A 16,196-nucleotide genomic window follows, 5' to 3' on the forward strand; every position below is an offset into this window, starting at 1 on the left:
CTCTGCCCAAGGGATTTTCCATGCCAAGAATATTGGAGTAGGTAACCGTTTCCTCCTCCAGGGGATCTTCCTGACCCAGGGATCCAATCCATGTCTCCTGGATCTCCTGCATTTCCTGCATTGCAGGCAGATTCTTTACCACTGACCCATCAGGGAAGCCCTAAGGTTATAGGACAGAGAATCTGTTAGAGTTGTTTGTGAACCTCCCACCACAGCCCCAAATCCTTCAATCTGGAATAATAATGAGGTTACCACAGGAAGGAGAGCTGAGGCAGAACTGGCAGAAGAATACATTTTGAGAGCTTCTTTCATTTCCTATGGGCTAATAGTCACCAGAGTTTTAAAATCAGCAAGATCTAAAATATAATCTTTGGTGACATTTAGTCTGACTACTGAATGAAAGAAAAATAAGTTTAAAGTGTATTTTAATAATTATTGTTTCACATCTAAAGCCTTTGAGAAAAAAAGGCAACCTGGTCTTCCAATCATAAGCTGACATCTCAATGTAATACTCTAAATTGGACTTCAGAATAATAGCACTGGTGAGAAATGTAGGAAAACATGATGCAAATTTTAAAAAATATCTAAAGTTCCTGCCATTTTATTAGAGGAAAAATCACCAGCTCGTATCATGGCATAACTGAAAAGCTCAAGACACATGTTCAGGTCAAATAGAGGGAACAGATTCAGAGAGTCTCTCTCCTCTCAGGAACAACAAAATCAAGAAAAACAACAGTGCTGAAAAGAAATCAGCCACAACCAAACAAGGAAATCAAACGTCAAGATCTCTACAAGGCAGAAGGAAGGAAGAAGACTGGCTCCTGTCCTATCCCCAGAGCGTAGTGAAAGTCCTAAGAATGTCCCTCAATATTCCCAAATTGGACAAGAAATGCAAGAAGAATGGTATCCTTTTTGTCTCTTTTGACCTCAAGGAAGTAATTAGAGCTTCCCTCATAGCTCAGCTGGTAAAGAATTTGCCTGCAGTGCAGGAGACCTGGGTTTGATTCCTGGGTCAGGAGGATCCCCTGGAGAAAGAAATGGCAACCCACTCCAGTACTCTTGCCTGGAGAATCCCATGGACAGAGGAGCCTGGCAGGCTATAGTCCATGGGGTCACAAAGAGTCGGGCATGACTTAGCGACTAAACCACCACCACCAAGTACTTAGAAATAACACTGGTTACGAGAAATGAAAAGGAAGTGAACAGTAGCATGGTCCACTGGTGCAGAATCATAGGCTACTGAACTCCACGCTCAAGTGAGGGAATCATCTAGAAGGCATCACCCTATGCTTCATTAACTGGAGCAATTCCAGGCATAGGATAGAAAATAAAATTTAAGGAAAAGGAACAGAAACCAGTACCTCTAAGAAAGACTGCACCCGACCCCAGCTGAATCCTTCCCCCATCACACTCACAGAATAGAGAGAGGAGGAGGGAACACAGGGCTTGAGCCTTTCAGCTGTAGCTGGAAGATAAGTCAAGTCTCAGGTAACGGTGGAAAGAGGGTGCGGAGAATTCTCTCAGGCTGTAAGCAGTCTACAGAGTAGCTCTTTTAAGCAACAGTCATGCAACAGGGATTGAGGTTTTAATGTGAAAATACCTAAGAAAATACAGCATGAGAAAGAAGTTAAAATATCTTGATCTCACAGAAAACATGCCCCAAAGATCATTCCCAACTGCTTTGTCCAGTGGAAAAGATTAATGAGAATATGATTATTTGAAAGCCATAAACAGAAAATAAAACCTCTCAAAGTCCCACCAAGAAATCTACAGAATTAAATATAAAGGGATATGGCCAATGGAAGGAAAGAAATTAATAACCTAACTAAAATAATACTATATTAGAACTAATGAGTAAATTAGAAACAGTAAGAAAGAGAACGGGTAAAAATTGAAAGAGAAATTCAGGACATAGAAGAAAGGCAAGGTAATCATAGTAGATATGGAGGGAGGAAATGAAGTTTATGAAGAGCAGATATTATATATGAGAAAGCTCTTTTTATATTCTTTTTAAACTTTTATTTTTTATTACAGTATAGTTGATTTAAAATGTTGTATTAGTTTTCTGTTGAATAGCAAAGAGAATATATACATACATATATCCATTCATTTTTAGATTATTTTCCAAAATAGGTCATTAGAATATTGAGTAGAATTCTCTGTGCTGTACAGTAGGTTCTTATTAGTTATCAGTTTTATATATAGTAGTGTGTATATGTCAATCCCAATCTCTCAATTTATCATCCCCTGTCCCAGATTCTCCATCAATTCAGAGGTAAACAATCCCCTTGCAATTCAGGAGATGAGGCAACAGCCCCAAGTTGATCCCTGGGTCAGGAAGATCCCCTGGAGAAGGAAATGGCAACCCACTCCAGTATTCTTGCCTGGGAAATCCCATGGACAGAGGAGCCTGGCGGGCTATTGTCCATGGGGTCACAAAAGAGTCAGACACAATTTAGTGACTAAATAACAACAGCCTGTTTTTATATCCTAAAGACAGAAAATCTCTGGAGTAGTGCTATGGTTTAAACTGTGTTCCCCAAAGAGATATGTTAAAGTCCTAAGTGTTTAGTACCTGTGAATGTGAATTTATTTGTAAATAGTCTTGGCGGGTGTAATCAAGTTAAAATGAGATCACACAGTAGGTGGAATCTAATCTTTTATGCAGGAAATCAGGGACACTGGGAAGAGAACCTGTGTGCAGACAGGGAGACACCTATGGAAGGACAGCCTAGGGGACATGGAAGCAGGGATCTGAGCACCGCACCTGCAAACCAGGGAACACCAGGACCTGCCAACCTTCCCCGGAAGCCTGGAGAGGAGAAAGGAAAGGAGATGCCCTCAGGGAGAGTCAACACCACCAAGATCCCTCTTTCAGCTAGTAGCCTCCAGAACTGTGGGAGAATAAATTTTCATTGTTTCAGACCACTCAGTTTGTGGTACTTTCTTACTGTTAGATGTACCAGAAAACTAACACAAGTAACAATGCCTACAAATGGAACAGAAGAATAAATCATTTAACTAGGTACTAATAAGAATTGTTTAATGAAATAAAATAAACTGGAAAAGTACAGATGGACAGGACGTACCATATTCCAGAAAGCCTGAAAGAGCTGATGGACACCAACGACTGCCATGGTTAAACAATTAAACTTCAAGAAGAAAAAAAAAAAGTTTCAAACCTGGAGGCAGAAAAAACTCAGAGGCTCTGATCATTTCTGACCCCTTTTCTTGAAGAATAAAATGAAAAATTGTTTCTGATGAAATGATGAAATCAAGCCAATCAAGGCAGAAATCAAAATAGACCTCAGCTATGCAGAAGCTCAGATAAAACAACTGATGCTGGGAGGGATTGGGGGCAGGAGGAGAAGGGGACAACAGAGGATGAGATGGCTGGATGGCATCACTGACTCAATGGACGTGAGTCTGAGTGAACTCCGGGAGTTGGTGATGGACAGGGAGGCCTGGTGTGCTGTGATTCATGGGGTCGCAAAGAGTTGGACACAACTGAGTGACTGAACTGAACTGAACTGATGCAGAAGAAGCTCAGATAAAGCAACGTGGGTGAGTACTGAACCAATTTAAATTAGTACTAATAAAATTAACACTGGGAATTAGGGTTGGGAAATATAAATCTTCAGATAAATTTTATAAATCTTAGTGAAATATTTTTAATATTATAAATTGTATTGAAAAGCAACTAATTATATTTTGAGAGAAGGGCTCGAGTCAATGAATACTGCATATAATTCAAATATGAGATTAAAAAATAATGAATCTAAACTGTTTAATGTTTCACCTCATTTTCTTTTTTTTTTTAACATTCAACAATTTTTAACAAATAGTGATCAAGTTTTAGACATTGTGTTTGACACCGGGAAGCCTTCATGAGTAAGACACAGTCCCTGACTTTCAAGGTTTATATTTTGACAAAAATAATAAATCTGATGTTTGAACTTTATTAGATTTCTATATTGGCATCTATATTGGCATGGTTATCAGGGCTTGCCAGGTGACTCAGTGGTAAAGAATACACCTGCTAGTGCAGGAGACTTGGGAGATGCAGGTTCAGTTCCTGGGTCAGAAAAACCCCTTGGAGTAAGAAATGGCAAGCCACTCCAGTATTCTTGCCTGGGAAACTCCATGGGCAAGAGGAGCCTGCTGGGCTACAGTCCACGGGGTCACAAAGAGCCAGATGTGACTGAGCATGCATGTACATCATAGGTAACTCACACCCTAGTATTAACCAGACATTGGTCACAGTGCTCTACACATGTCTTATGGATTCTGTGCAACGGAGCTACAAGAAAGGCACATTATTACCTCATTATACACTCTAAGAAATATTTACCTAAAGATCATTAACTTCAAGCTCACTTCCATTTCTTTCTGTCAAGTTCTCCTAAAATTCATTTAATAGTTTTTTTGTGTGCAAGAATGAAACAGGAGGAGGAAAAGAAGAAGGAAGGGAACAGAAAAATTGGAATCCAACCTCAGCCCAACTGTTCATTAGCTGTGTGAGATGCTTAATTTTATGAATCAACTTGAATGGGGATGCCCAGATAGATGGTAAAATATTATTTCCATACATATCTGTGAGGGTATCTCTGGAAGAGATTAAAATTTGAATCCGTAGAGTGAAGAAGACCTCCCTCACCAATTCAAGCGAGCATCATGCAACCCATGATCCCAACCAGTGCAGGTGAGCGTTATCCTATCCACCCAATAGAACAAAAAAGCAGAGTCAGGGCACAGTTTACTCTCTTTTCTTGAACTGAGACATCCATTTTTTCCCTTCTATTAGATATCTGACTCCTGGCTCTCAGGTTTTTGGACTCAAATTACGATGTATTGCCCTCCCCACCCCTAATTTTCAGAAGTTTAGATTTGGAATAATTTATATCACTGGGTGTTCTGGTTCTCCTGCTTGAAAGGCAGATTATGGGACTTCTCAGCTTCTAATTCCTAAGAAAGGCAATGCCAAAGAATGTTCAAATAACTGTACAATTGCACTCATTTCACATGATAACAAGACTTTACTGAAATCCTTCAAGCTAGGCTTTAGCAGTACGTGAATAGAGAACTTCCAGATGTACAGGCTGGATTCAGAAATGGCAGAGGAACCAGAGATCAAATTGCCAACATATGCTAGATCATAGAAAAAGCAAGAGAATTAAAAAAAAGTGTACTTCTACTTCATCGACCATGTGAAAGCCTTTAACTGTGGATCACAACAAACTGTGGAATATTCTTGAAGAGATGGGAATACCAGACTGCATTACTTGTCTCCTGAGAAACCTGTATGCAGGACAAGAAGCAACAGTTAGAAGTGGACATGAACCGATGGACTGGTTCAAAATTCAGTTAAGTTCAGTTCAGTCACTCAGTCGTGTCTGACTCTTTGCAACCCCATGGACTGCAGCATACCAGGCCTCCCTGTCCATCACCAACTCCAAGAGTTTACTTAAACTCGTGTTCATTGAGTCGGTGATGCCATCCAACCATCTCATCCTCTGTAATCCCCTTCTCCTGTCCCCAATCCCTCCCAGCATCAGAGTCTTTTCCAATGAGTCAACTCTTTGCATGAGGTGGCCAAAGTACTGGAGTTTCAGCTTCAACATCAGTCCTTCCAAAGAACTTTCAGGACTGATTTCCTTTAGGATGGACTGGTTGGATCTCCTTGCAGTCCAAGGGACTCTCAAGAGTCTTCTCCAACACTGCAGTTCAAAAGCATCAATTCTTTGGTGCTCAGTTTTCTTTATATTCCAACTATCACATCCATATGTGACTACTGGAAAAACCATAGCCTTGACTAGATGGACCTTTGTTGGCAAAGTAATGTCTCTGCTTTTTAACATGATGTCTAAGTTGGTCATAACTTTCCTTCCAAGGAGTAAGTGTATTTTAATTTCAGGACTGCAGTTACCATCTGCAGTGATTTTGGAGCCCAAGAAAATAGTCTGTCACTGTTTCCATTGTTTCCCCATCTATTTGCCATGAAGTGATGGGTTACCGGATGCCATGATCTTAGTTTTCTGAATGTTGAGTTTTAAGCCAACTTTTTCACTCTCCTCTTTCATTTTCATCAAGAGACTCTTTAGTTCTTCACTTTCTGCCTTAAGGGTGGTATCATCTGCATATTTGAGGTTATTGATATTTCTCCCAGCAATCTTGATTCCAGCTTTGCTTCATCCATCCCAGTGTTTCTCATGATACCTCTGCATGTAAGTTAAATAAGCAGGGTGACAATATACAGCCTTGTTGTACTCTTTTTCCTATTTGGAAACAGTCGGTTGTTCCATGCTCAGTTCAAACTCTTGCTTCCTGACCTGCATACAGATTTCTTAAGAGGCAGGTCTGGTGGTCTGATATTTCCATCTCTTGAAGAATTTTCCACATTTTATTGTGATCCACACAGTCAAAGGCTTTGGCATAGTCAATAAAGTAGAAATAGATGTTTTTCTGGAACTCTCTTGCTTTTAGGATGATCCAGCAAATGTTGACAATTTGATCTCTAGTTCCTCTGCCCTTTCTAAAACCACCTTGAACATCTGGAGGTTCATGGTTCATGTATTGCTTAAGCCTGGCTTGGAGAATTTTGAGCATTACTTTACTAGCATGTGAGATGAGTGCAGTTGTGTGGTAGTTTGAGCATTCTTTGGTATTGCCTTTCTTAAAGACTGGAATGAAAACTGACCTGTTCAAAACTGGGAAAGGAGTAGGTCAAGGCTGTATATTGTCATCCTGCTTCATCAACTTACATGCAAAATACATCATACGAGATGCTGGGCTGGATGACTCATAAGCTGGAATCAAGATTGCCTGGAGAAATATCAGCAACCACAGATATGCAGATGATACCAGTTTAATGGCAGAAAGTGAAGAGGAACTAAAGAACCTCTTGATGAAAGTGAAAAAGGAGACTGAAAAAGCTGGCTTAAAACTCAACATTCAGAAAACTAAGATTACTACACAGTGAATAGATGGGGGAAAAGTGGAAATGGTGTCAGATTTCATATTTTGGGGCTCCAAATTCAATGTGAATGGTGACTTCAACCATGAAATTAAGACACTTGCTCCTTGGAAGAAAAGCTATGACCAACCTAGACAGCATATTAAAAAGCAGAGACCCCAGTTGGCCAACAAAGGTCCGTACAGTTAAAGCTATGCTTTTTCCCCTAGTCTTGTATGGATGATAGAGGTGGACCATAAAGAAAGCTGAGTGCTGAAAAATTGATACTTTTGAACTGTGGTGTTGGAGAAGACTCTTGAGAGTCCCTTGGAGTGCCAGGAGATCCAACCAGTCCATCCTAAAGGAAATCAATCCTAAATATTCTTTGGAAGGACTAATGCTGGTCTGAAACTCCAATACTTTGGCCACCTGATGTGAAAAACTAACTCATTTGAAAAGACTCTGATGCTGGGAAAGATTGAGGGCAGAAGGAGAAGGAGATGACAGAGGATGAGATGGTTTGATGGCATCACCGACTCAATGGATGTGAGTTTGAGTAAACTCCTGGAGTTGGTGATGGACAGGGAGGCCTAGCGTGCTGCAGTCCATGGGGTGGCAAAGAGTCAGACACGACTGAGCAACTGAACTGAACTGAACAATGTATACACAACAAGACTGTGTTGACTGTTGTCAAAGTATCTATTTTATATATGTGAAATTCTCTGTAAGTCTTAAAATGTTAAGAAAGAACATTTAAAAATTCTTTTAAGATATGATCTTGAGAAAAGGGTAGTTCTCAAATGGAATAAATTTAGCTCCATAGAAATGTTCAGTATACCTCAGTGTGGAACAGTGAATTTCATTAAGTGACTAAAACTCCTGAAGCACTGCTTTAGGAGATTCTGACTGGGAAGGTCCTCTAGCCTATGATCCTGAATCAAAATTAGTCTTAATATTTCACTCCACACAAATGCAAGTTATTCTACTGAAGAGTTATTAGAAAACAAAACTTATAAGAACCTCCTATTTCCCTATTAAAGGAAGAGGAAGTTAATACCAAACAGAAAACTCTTATCTCTGGGAACCTACAGGAACTGATCAAAGGAAGTAGGAACACAAACTCACCTGTCCTTATACTCAACTCTTGCATGATTTTTATATCATTGAACCACCCTCTTTTCTCAATACGGCAGCAATACAAGCCACTGTCAGATGGGTCAGCATCCTCTATGGTCAAGGACAAATCCCTTTCACCAATATATCCTCTTAGTTGATAACGTCTGTCCTTCCGAAAAGTGACGTTGTATCCATCAGTCTGGATAATGTCTTTTCCGCAGCTCAGCCAAGAACATTTTCCTCGGCCCCAGCATGCAGATGTGATTTCTCCAGTATATGAGCAGGGTAGCCTGACAGACTGACCGGCTACTCCAATCACTTGACTGTAAGAGGTTACACCATCTGTAAATAAAGAGAAACCAAAGCATGAGAACATGAAGTCTCAATATTTTAATTTTAATAATTTTAATTTTTTTATATAGCTTATTTGGTTTGAAATTATGTGACTGTATCTAGAGTTTTTAGAATTTAGTATAAGCAAATTTCCATGTTAACATGTTCTTCAGCAGCATCACTATTTATTAGATATGATTGAAGATGAAAGATCATATAAACATTTTTCTCGATTGATGAAAATGACCCAATAGGACAGATTTTCTAGGGAAAATATCAGGACAAAGATCAGATATATGTTCAGCCTTTTTGGTGACTATGATCAAACTTTTCTCCAAAAGATTTGATTGAAACAAATGGCATCTAGTAATGCATGAGTATGTGGATATTCATCCTGTATTTGACAGGTAACTGTTTACTAAACATGTAAAACATACTGGTGGCTTTTCCTTTCTCCTAGATTCAATCACTGTCTTAAGTGAAATCTGGTTTTAAAACTCTATTGCATTCAAAGTTTTGATTTTCAATTTTTATTTCAATTTTCTAATAGCCATTGAACATAGTCACTTCATAATGCCCTCTCATTTAAATTTTAAAAAAGGTCTAATATTTTATTAAACGTCACTGGCTGGAAAGCAGGTCTTATAAACTCTTTAGAAGTCAGTTCTTAGGAAAATAGGTTTATAATACTTTTAGGAGAAATTAGTTTTATGGGCTTTAGGGTCATTCCAAAAAATTTAAGCAGGGATCCTTTCTTGAGCTCTGTGCAATGAATCACAGTCCACTTACCCAGGTGAAACCAAAAAATTGGAGAATATTCAGTAAAATACTAAATTTTGCCTCCTAGAAACAAACAGGCAGGAAGACTCACCTGTGGCAGTGGCTTAAACACTGTGCATTGGCAAAAAGTTCCTAAAAGAAATATGAGACTTAACAGCTAATCACAGTCAGGACTTCCCTGGTGGCTCAGATGGTAAAAAGCGTCTGCCTGCAATGCGGGAGACCTGGGTTTGATCCCTGGGTCAGGATGATCTCCTGGAGAAGGAAATGGCAACCCACTCCAGTACTCTTGCCTGGAAAATCCCATGGACGCATGGAGGAGCCTGGTAGACTACAGTCCATGGGGTAACAAAGAGTCCAATGGGACTGAGCAACTTCACTTTCACTTTTCAGAGTTAGAACAGGGCTGTGAGCCTGGGAAATGCTTTGGGAACAAGACACTCATTGTTACATAATATAAGAGTATTTTCTTCACTGGAATTCTGATAATATTTAATTTTGCTTAATATCATTTTGTATCACAAAGCTAATACATATTAATTTAAAAAATTTGTTATAGAAGTATAATTTAAAATTGTACTTTTACTCATATTCTACCTGTAAAGATTGTTTTTAAATTTTAGGATATATCTATCACTAATTTTCTCTCCTCTCTCATAGAATGTTTTGAATTAAAATATTTTATCTATTAAAAAAAATTTCCCATACAGCACAGATGGGGAATCTTAGTTTCCCAACGAGGGATGGAACCCACACCCACTACATTGGAAGTATGGAGTCTTAAGCCACTGGAAAAGAGGGAAGGTAACTCTCCTTCCCATCCATCCCCATTTCTTCTTCCGGTTCCTTTCCATGCCATGATAACAATGGTTGCTGTTTACTACATACACATGAGAAGTTCACGCACACACATGAACAACACAAATGGCAGCATATGCATATACACTGTATCATGCCTTGTTCATCTAGCTATAGATTTTATAATTCTTGGTGTTTAAGCAATTTCTTTGGCTTAAGGTTTCAGCCTTGTTATTTGCTCACTAGTTGACCCCATTATTTTTAAACAATGCCCTAGAAATCTACCCTGCTCGACCATACCTACATAACCATTACATTCCCCCATCCTCAGGGCTTCCGAAGCACAGCCCACCTGTTCGCCTACCTGTCAGAAGGAGCAGGAGGCCCAGGATGGCTACCCAAGGGTGCATGATGCTATTGGCCTGAAGGAAAGTGAAGGTTGACTGGTTTGTATGCTCCCAGGCAGATGGTATCAGATTGGACACCACTAGGTGGCTTTTCAGGGGTTCCAAATAGCTCAGGTTCCTTATGCCTCAGCACAGAAAAAATTGAGCCAGAGCCTGAGGAGTGATGGATGAGAAGAGATCCATTAAAACAGGATGCTTGTAAGACTTACAAGGAGACAGGAACATTACAAGGAGCATTGTGCTGCCTCAAGTACTTCGTGGGTTACATTTGTATAATCAAAGGAAGAAGGAGAGGGGAGAAGACCACCTTCTTTCTCACTGTCAGTCTTCTTGGATGGGGGGATGTTTGATCCTGCATGGTGCATCCGGCACTGTCATGGCACTATGGGAAACTTAGTCCAGGTCTCAGGACAATGAGGGTTGTTCAGTTTGAAATGTCACATATCCAACTCTGGCAAATGTTTTAATCTTACAAATATCAGTTTCTTCTCCTTTATAATGAATGTAATAATAGAATCTACCCCAAACATCTGGACAAGGGCTCACAATAAGATAATGCTCTGAAAGCATCAAACCCAGCCCTTTCCTATCATAAGCACTCAGTAACTATTGTTTATTATCAACGACTCCAAAAATAATATTGATAGTCTGGAATGCTCCCCTATAAGATGATACATATGAAAGCTTTGCTTCCTATTCAGCATTTACACTGTATCATTACAGTAATAATTATTTGATCAGAGGGAGGTGCCAGTCATCAGACACTGTTGAGACCGGCTCGACAAGCAGGGTCTCTGAAAGCGCAATACAGCGAGAGAATGAGAAACAAGACACAAGAATTCAGAGAAAAGCGAGGATCAGGGGACCAACACTGCTCCAAAGTGAAGGTGCAGAAACTGAATCCAAGCCAGCTTTATTATACTTTCAGCCATGAATGAAAGAATATGCAGGGAATTAAACAATAACTCATGTGGCCGTCAGGGCCAAAGAACAAAATGATCATTAACCATTGAGTAATTAGGAAAGAGTAATCAATAACAAATCAGTAACTAAGACTAACATTCTTATCTATAGATTTTCCACCAGATCCGTAAAACATGTGTTTCTGAGACACCAGTTGAGAAACAGGCTGAGGTCAGTTTTCTGACCCCAGGATCGTATCTTGTTTTCAAGATTATGAGCTGTTCCCTCTGGACTTGTTCCAAGAGTCTCATGCCTTATAGCATCCAGTTTATCAATGATTATAAATTTCTTTTGTGGCCCTAGTGGGGACCTGCTTTTCTTTTATTCTTCCCGTCTCCTACATCTCCCCCTTTTTGATTTTGCACATGATGAGAAATGGTGAGAAATGTTAGTTGCTGTTGTTGGCTTCGTTGTCTCTTGATCGTTCTTCTTCAGACTATACAGAAACATAAACACATAATTAATAGCACTCCCATAACCAGAGCAATTCCATATCCAAATGTCTTGATCTGTTTTAAGGGATTAAAAGAAAAAACATTATTAGCAAGAGTATCAAGAAAATCTGATCCAGAAATTACATCAAGATGTTTATTAAAAGCTTTTAATATATCTTGTTGTAGATATTGAATATCTACAGAAATATTATCTTGGTTCAATAGGTGTTGTTTAACTTTATCCCATTTGAATTGAGTCTTATTATATTTGAAAGCCGTTACACAAAAGGAAGTATAGTTCCAATCATATCTTAGTCTCACCTGTTTTTGTAAACCGACTAGTTGATCTCCTAATAAAATAACAGATTTTTGAAGGTCAGCCACTTGGGAGGCCAACTTTCCACCAATTTTTTGTTGAGTGGTCCAAAGGAAATCGGCATCTTTATGCCATTCTTATACAAAATGAACTGTTTGTACAGATTTATGAAGAGCCATTCCGGCTACGGCTCCCGTAGTGGTAATAGCTATAATGCCTAAGATGGCAGCAATTACAATCCCAGAAAACTTTTAACACATTTAAGATTTTTCAATATTTCTTCAATAACATATAATGTAGGGCCTTCTTGCCAAGGTCATTGTAAATCAACTGGAACCCATATATCAGTTCTAGTTTTAAGAATGTAAATACCCTGCCAATTTTCATTAAAAGGAATGGTATTATTTATACATGCATAAAATGAACAGTTAGGACATGTTACTAATCCCAAACTGGGATCATATTTTGCTGGTGTGATCATAAAAACAAAAGGAATTCTTACACAAGTCTGAATAGTGTAAAATTAAAGGTAGCTTTTCAGTCCCTTAAAATATATTCAGTATATTGTTCCTTCCAAGCAATTAGCTCTTTAATGCCACGGGTATTTTCCATTTCATCATGAATAGGATGATGATCTGCAGAGGGGACAGAGGGAGCTAATCCTGCCCCATGCCATGTGAGAGGTTGACTGCCGTAAGTACTGATTGTCTTATCTCTATATACCCATGGAGAAGACACTTTAGATTCTATAAGTTCAGGGGTTTCTCGGGGTCCCCAGTCGATAGTGGAGCATTCTGCAACATTTAATAATAAGTGACTTTCTGATCCTTTACATAATTTCCATCTTAATCAATTTTCAATACCACCGCTAATTTCAGTAACACAATCAGGAAGGTCAGGTGGATACATCATGCTGGAAGTTTCTTCTTTTTCTAAAAAAAGTAAGAGCAGTTAACAGAAAGAGGGAAGTCTTATCATCATTTGATTCTTTGACAACTGACAGCCACTTTTGATATCCTGTTTTAAGACATATACTTCCAAAACCAACACAAATAGGAGTGGCATCAGAGCCAATAGTGTAATTTATCAACTGACCATCTTCTTCTTTTACAGTCTTTTTTTAATGTGTCCCAATTTTTCATGTTGGTGACATCTCATATCTGTCTTTTTATTAGCTTTAGATAATACTTGAGCCACAAGTTGCATTTTATATGGTTCTGACCCAATGTCTTGGCAAACTTTAAGATATTCTTCTAGAGGGGCACTCTGTGCTTTGAGAGGCTGAATCACCTTTTTACATTCTGAGTTAGCATTCTCATATGCAAGAACTTGCATCAGCAAATCTCTCAAACCAAGTTGTGCAACTGTTTTATTTAAATTTTGACATAACCTGGCAATAAAATCTACATAAGGTTCCCCATTTGATAGTTTAATTTGAGTAAATGAAATTGAGGCTTGTCCAGGTGGATTTATTCTCTCCCAGGCTTTTAAACATATCATTCTCACTTGAGTGAGTAACTGATCATCAAATTGTAACTGAGCTTGAATGCCAAAATGTGCCCCACTACCCATTAATTGATCAAGTGTTATATCAACTGGCTGGTTGGCTGTTGCATTTCTGCGAGCTTGTGACTTGCTTCGTCTTGCCACCAGGTCCTAAACTGTATAAAATTCTGAGGTGGATAGGCGAGTTCTGGCTATCATTTCCCAGTCATAAGGAATTAACTGTTCAGCTTGTGAAAGTCCCTGAATTAGTCCCATAGTATAAGCAGAATTAGTTCCATATTAGGTACATGCCTGTTTTATCTCCTTTATAGTTTTAAATGGTATGGCATTATAATCATTCATAATGCACTCCTCCTTGTGGGAATTGAGGATCTGGTGGGATCTGGGTTACAGCCACAGGGGGAATTAAAGTGTCTTCATTCCCCTGCAATTGTGCCATACGAACTCCGTTTTGTAAAGGCATCATTTTATTAGGCACAGTTATCTGTGGTTTAAAAGCAAATCCATCATCCCAAGGGGTTTCAGGATTGAAAGGAGGGGGCTCGACAAAAGGTGCGTTTGGTCGAGCAAGAAAGATCTGTTCTTGACTTCTACCATTCTTTTGGCTCTTATTTTTCATTTCTATTGATTGTTTCTCTTCCTCATCACCTATGTTATCATATAAATTCATTTCCTCCATTGTTCTTGTATTTGTTCTACAGAATCCCCTGAATCTGAGGTTTCAGATTGCAGCAGTCCTACAGCTGTGCTAATAAGATTCCCTACTGACCGTACAGACAAAAGAATCTTTTCGTCGCATTGGTAGGCACTGCGCAGGCAACGCATAACTTCGTCCCATTCCTCATGCCTCAAAGTCCCTTTATCTGGATCTGCTGGGCTGCTAAATTGCTTCAGTCGTGTCCAACTCTGTGCGACACCATAGTTGGCAGTAGCCATATTTTTCAGTGGCAGAAAACAATTCTTTAAAAGAGGAGTGAGATATCTCGACCCCCGAACTTTTAAACGAAGTTTTTAACACTTGCATAAAATCACAATGCTTAGAAGGATTTTGCCCCATCATTACCCTGATTGACAAATCCGCAGGGGTGTACTTACCAAGTACTTTCCTCTTCCGCCTAGCTGGCCAAATTTCCCTGCATTCTACGCCGCTAGGAGCTAGCTTCGCAGGCTGGATTGACTTTCGGGTCCCTGTTTCGGTGCCCCTTGTCTAGACAGGCTTGACAAGCAGGGTTTCTGAAAGCGCGATACGGCGAGAGAATGAGAAACAAGAGAAGAATTCAGAGAAAAGCGAGGATCAGGGGACCAACACCGCTCCAAAGTGAAGGTGCAGAAACTGAATCCAAGCCAGCTTTATTATATTTTCAGCCATGAATGAAAGAATATGCGGGGAGTTAAACAATAACTCATGTGGCTTTTGGGGCCAAAGAACAAAATGATCATTAACCATTGAGTAATTAGGAAAGAGTAATCAATAACAAATCAGTAACTAAGACTAACATTCTTATCTATAGATTTTCCACCAGATCCGTAAAACATGTGATTCTGAGACAGCAGTTGAGAAACAGGCTGAGGTCAGTTTTCTGACCCCAGGATCGTATCTTGTTTTCAAGATTATGAACTGTTCCCTCTGGACTTGTTCCAAGAGTCTCATGCCTTATAGCATCCAGTTTATCAATGATTATAAATTTCTTTTGTGGCCCTATTGGGGACCTGCTTTTCTTTTATTCTTCCTGTCTCCTACAAGACACCAATCCCCACCGAGGCATCTGTAGGTTCACCCAGCCCCACATTTCCAACTTCCTGTTAGACATTATCTAGGGGCACGTCAAACTCAAGATCACCCAAATAATTTTCCTTCTTCCTTCTGGGGTTCCTTTACCAGTGAACCCATCACGTCACCTACAATCCCAAGCAGAGAGACTCAGTCATCCTTCCTTCTTGCTCCAGTCACCAGCTCCTCTCAGTTCCAGGTCCTAAATGGCTCTGACTCTGTCCCTTCTCTGCTGTTACTGCTGCCATCATCCTAGCTGACACACTCCTCTCCTGTCTGAATGACAGCAGGAGCCTCCTGGGGAGCCTCTCTGCCTCTGGGTTTATTCCTCTCCAATACAGCTTCCACAGTCTTGCCAGCACAATATTTCCAAAAACAGAGCTCAAAGTACCATTCCCTTCTCCAAACACATGAACAGTTTCTTAGAACCCAGGGGTCAAATCTAAATTCCTCAGTCTATCAATCAAAGCCTTTAAGAACCTAGACTACTCCTAGCTTCCTGTCTCCATTAGATTAAACTAGACTCTTAAACAATCACAGAGATTCCATGCTCCTATAAGTCCCCCTATTTCTGCTCAGACTATTATCCCTGCCTGTTCACTCTGCTCAATGTAATGCTCTCATCCATGAAGAGCCAGTTCAAGGATCTTTGAGAGAAATCATCCTGACCCTCCTTTCCCAGTTAGACTCCTTCTCTCCTTCCTTTGGGTCCCCAGGGCACTTCTTCACACATCTACCCCCAAACAAAGCCCACTGAGTGGTTATTTGCTCCACCCAAGCCTGTGTATCCCACACTTTTATGGACAGAGGTCAAGATTTC

The 16,196-nt window shown here is 39.7% G+C and overlaps 1 protein-coding gene across 1 annotated transcript; it reads right to left on the bottom strand.

Annotated features, from left to right (window-relative positions):
• Positions 1-4,480: 4,480 nt before the first annotated feature.
• On the bottom strand, positions 4,481-15,102 carry HAVCR1 (hepatitis A virus cellular receptor 1). Its single transcript, XM_040241448.1, has 4 exons — positions 14,701-15,102; positions 10,344-10,401; positions 8,078-8,410; positions 4,481-5,298 (listed from the first exon to the last, which is right to left on the bottom strand). Exons 2-4 carry the CDS (start codon positions 10,387-10,389, stop codon positions 5,279-5,281), a joined length of 399 nt encoding a protein of 132 aa, XP_040097382.1. The 5' UTR covers positions 10,390-10,401; positions 14,701-15,102; the 3' UTR covers positions 4,481-5,278.
• Positions 15,103-16,196: the final 1,094 nt, after the last annotated feature.

This window comes from Oryx dammah, unplaced genomic scaffold, assembly GCF_014754425.2.
Source record: "Oryx dammah isolate SB20612 unplaced genomic scaffold, SCBI_Odam_1.1 HiC_scaffold_5, whole genome shotgun sequence".
In the NCBI taxonomy this organism is placed as follows: domain Eukaryota; kingdom Metazoa; phylum Chordata; class Mammalia; order Artiodactyla; family Bovidae; genus Oryx; species Oryx dammah.

What these genes read in the sequence shown, in the direction of transcription:
- HAVCR1 (XM_040241448.1), bottom strand. Translation starts at nt 10,389, where the DNA reads ATGCACCCTTGGGTAGCCATCCTGGGCCTCCTGCTCCTTCTGACAG. An exon ending in CCTCCTGCTCCTTCTGACAG is followed by an intron (nt 8,411 to 10,343) that starts GTAGGCGAACAG and finishes CTTTATTTACAG; the next exon opens with ATGGTGTAACCTCTTACAGT. An exon ending in AGAGTTGAGTATAAGGACAG is followed by an intron (nt 5,299 to 8,077) that starts GTGAGTTTGTGT and finishes TCCTGCATACAG; the next exon opens with GTTTCTCAGGAGACAAGTAA.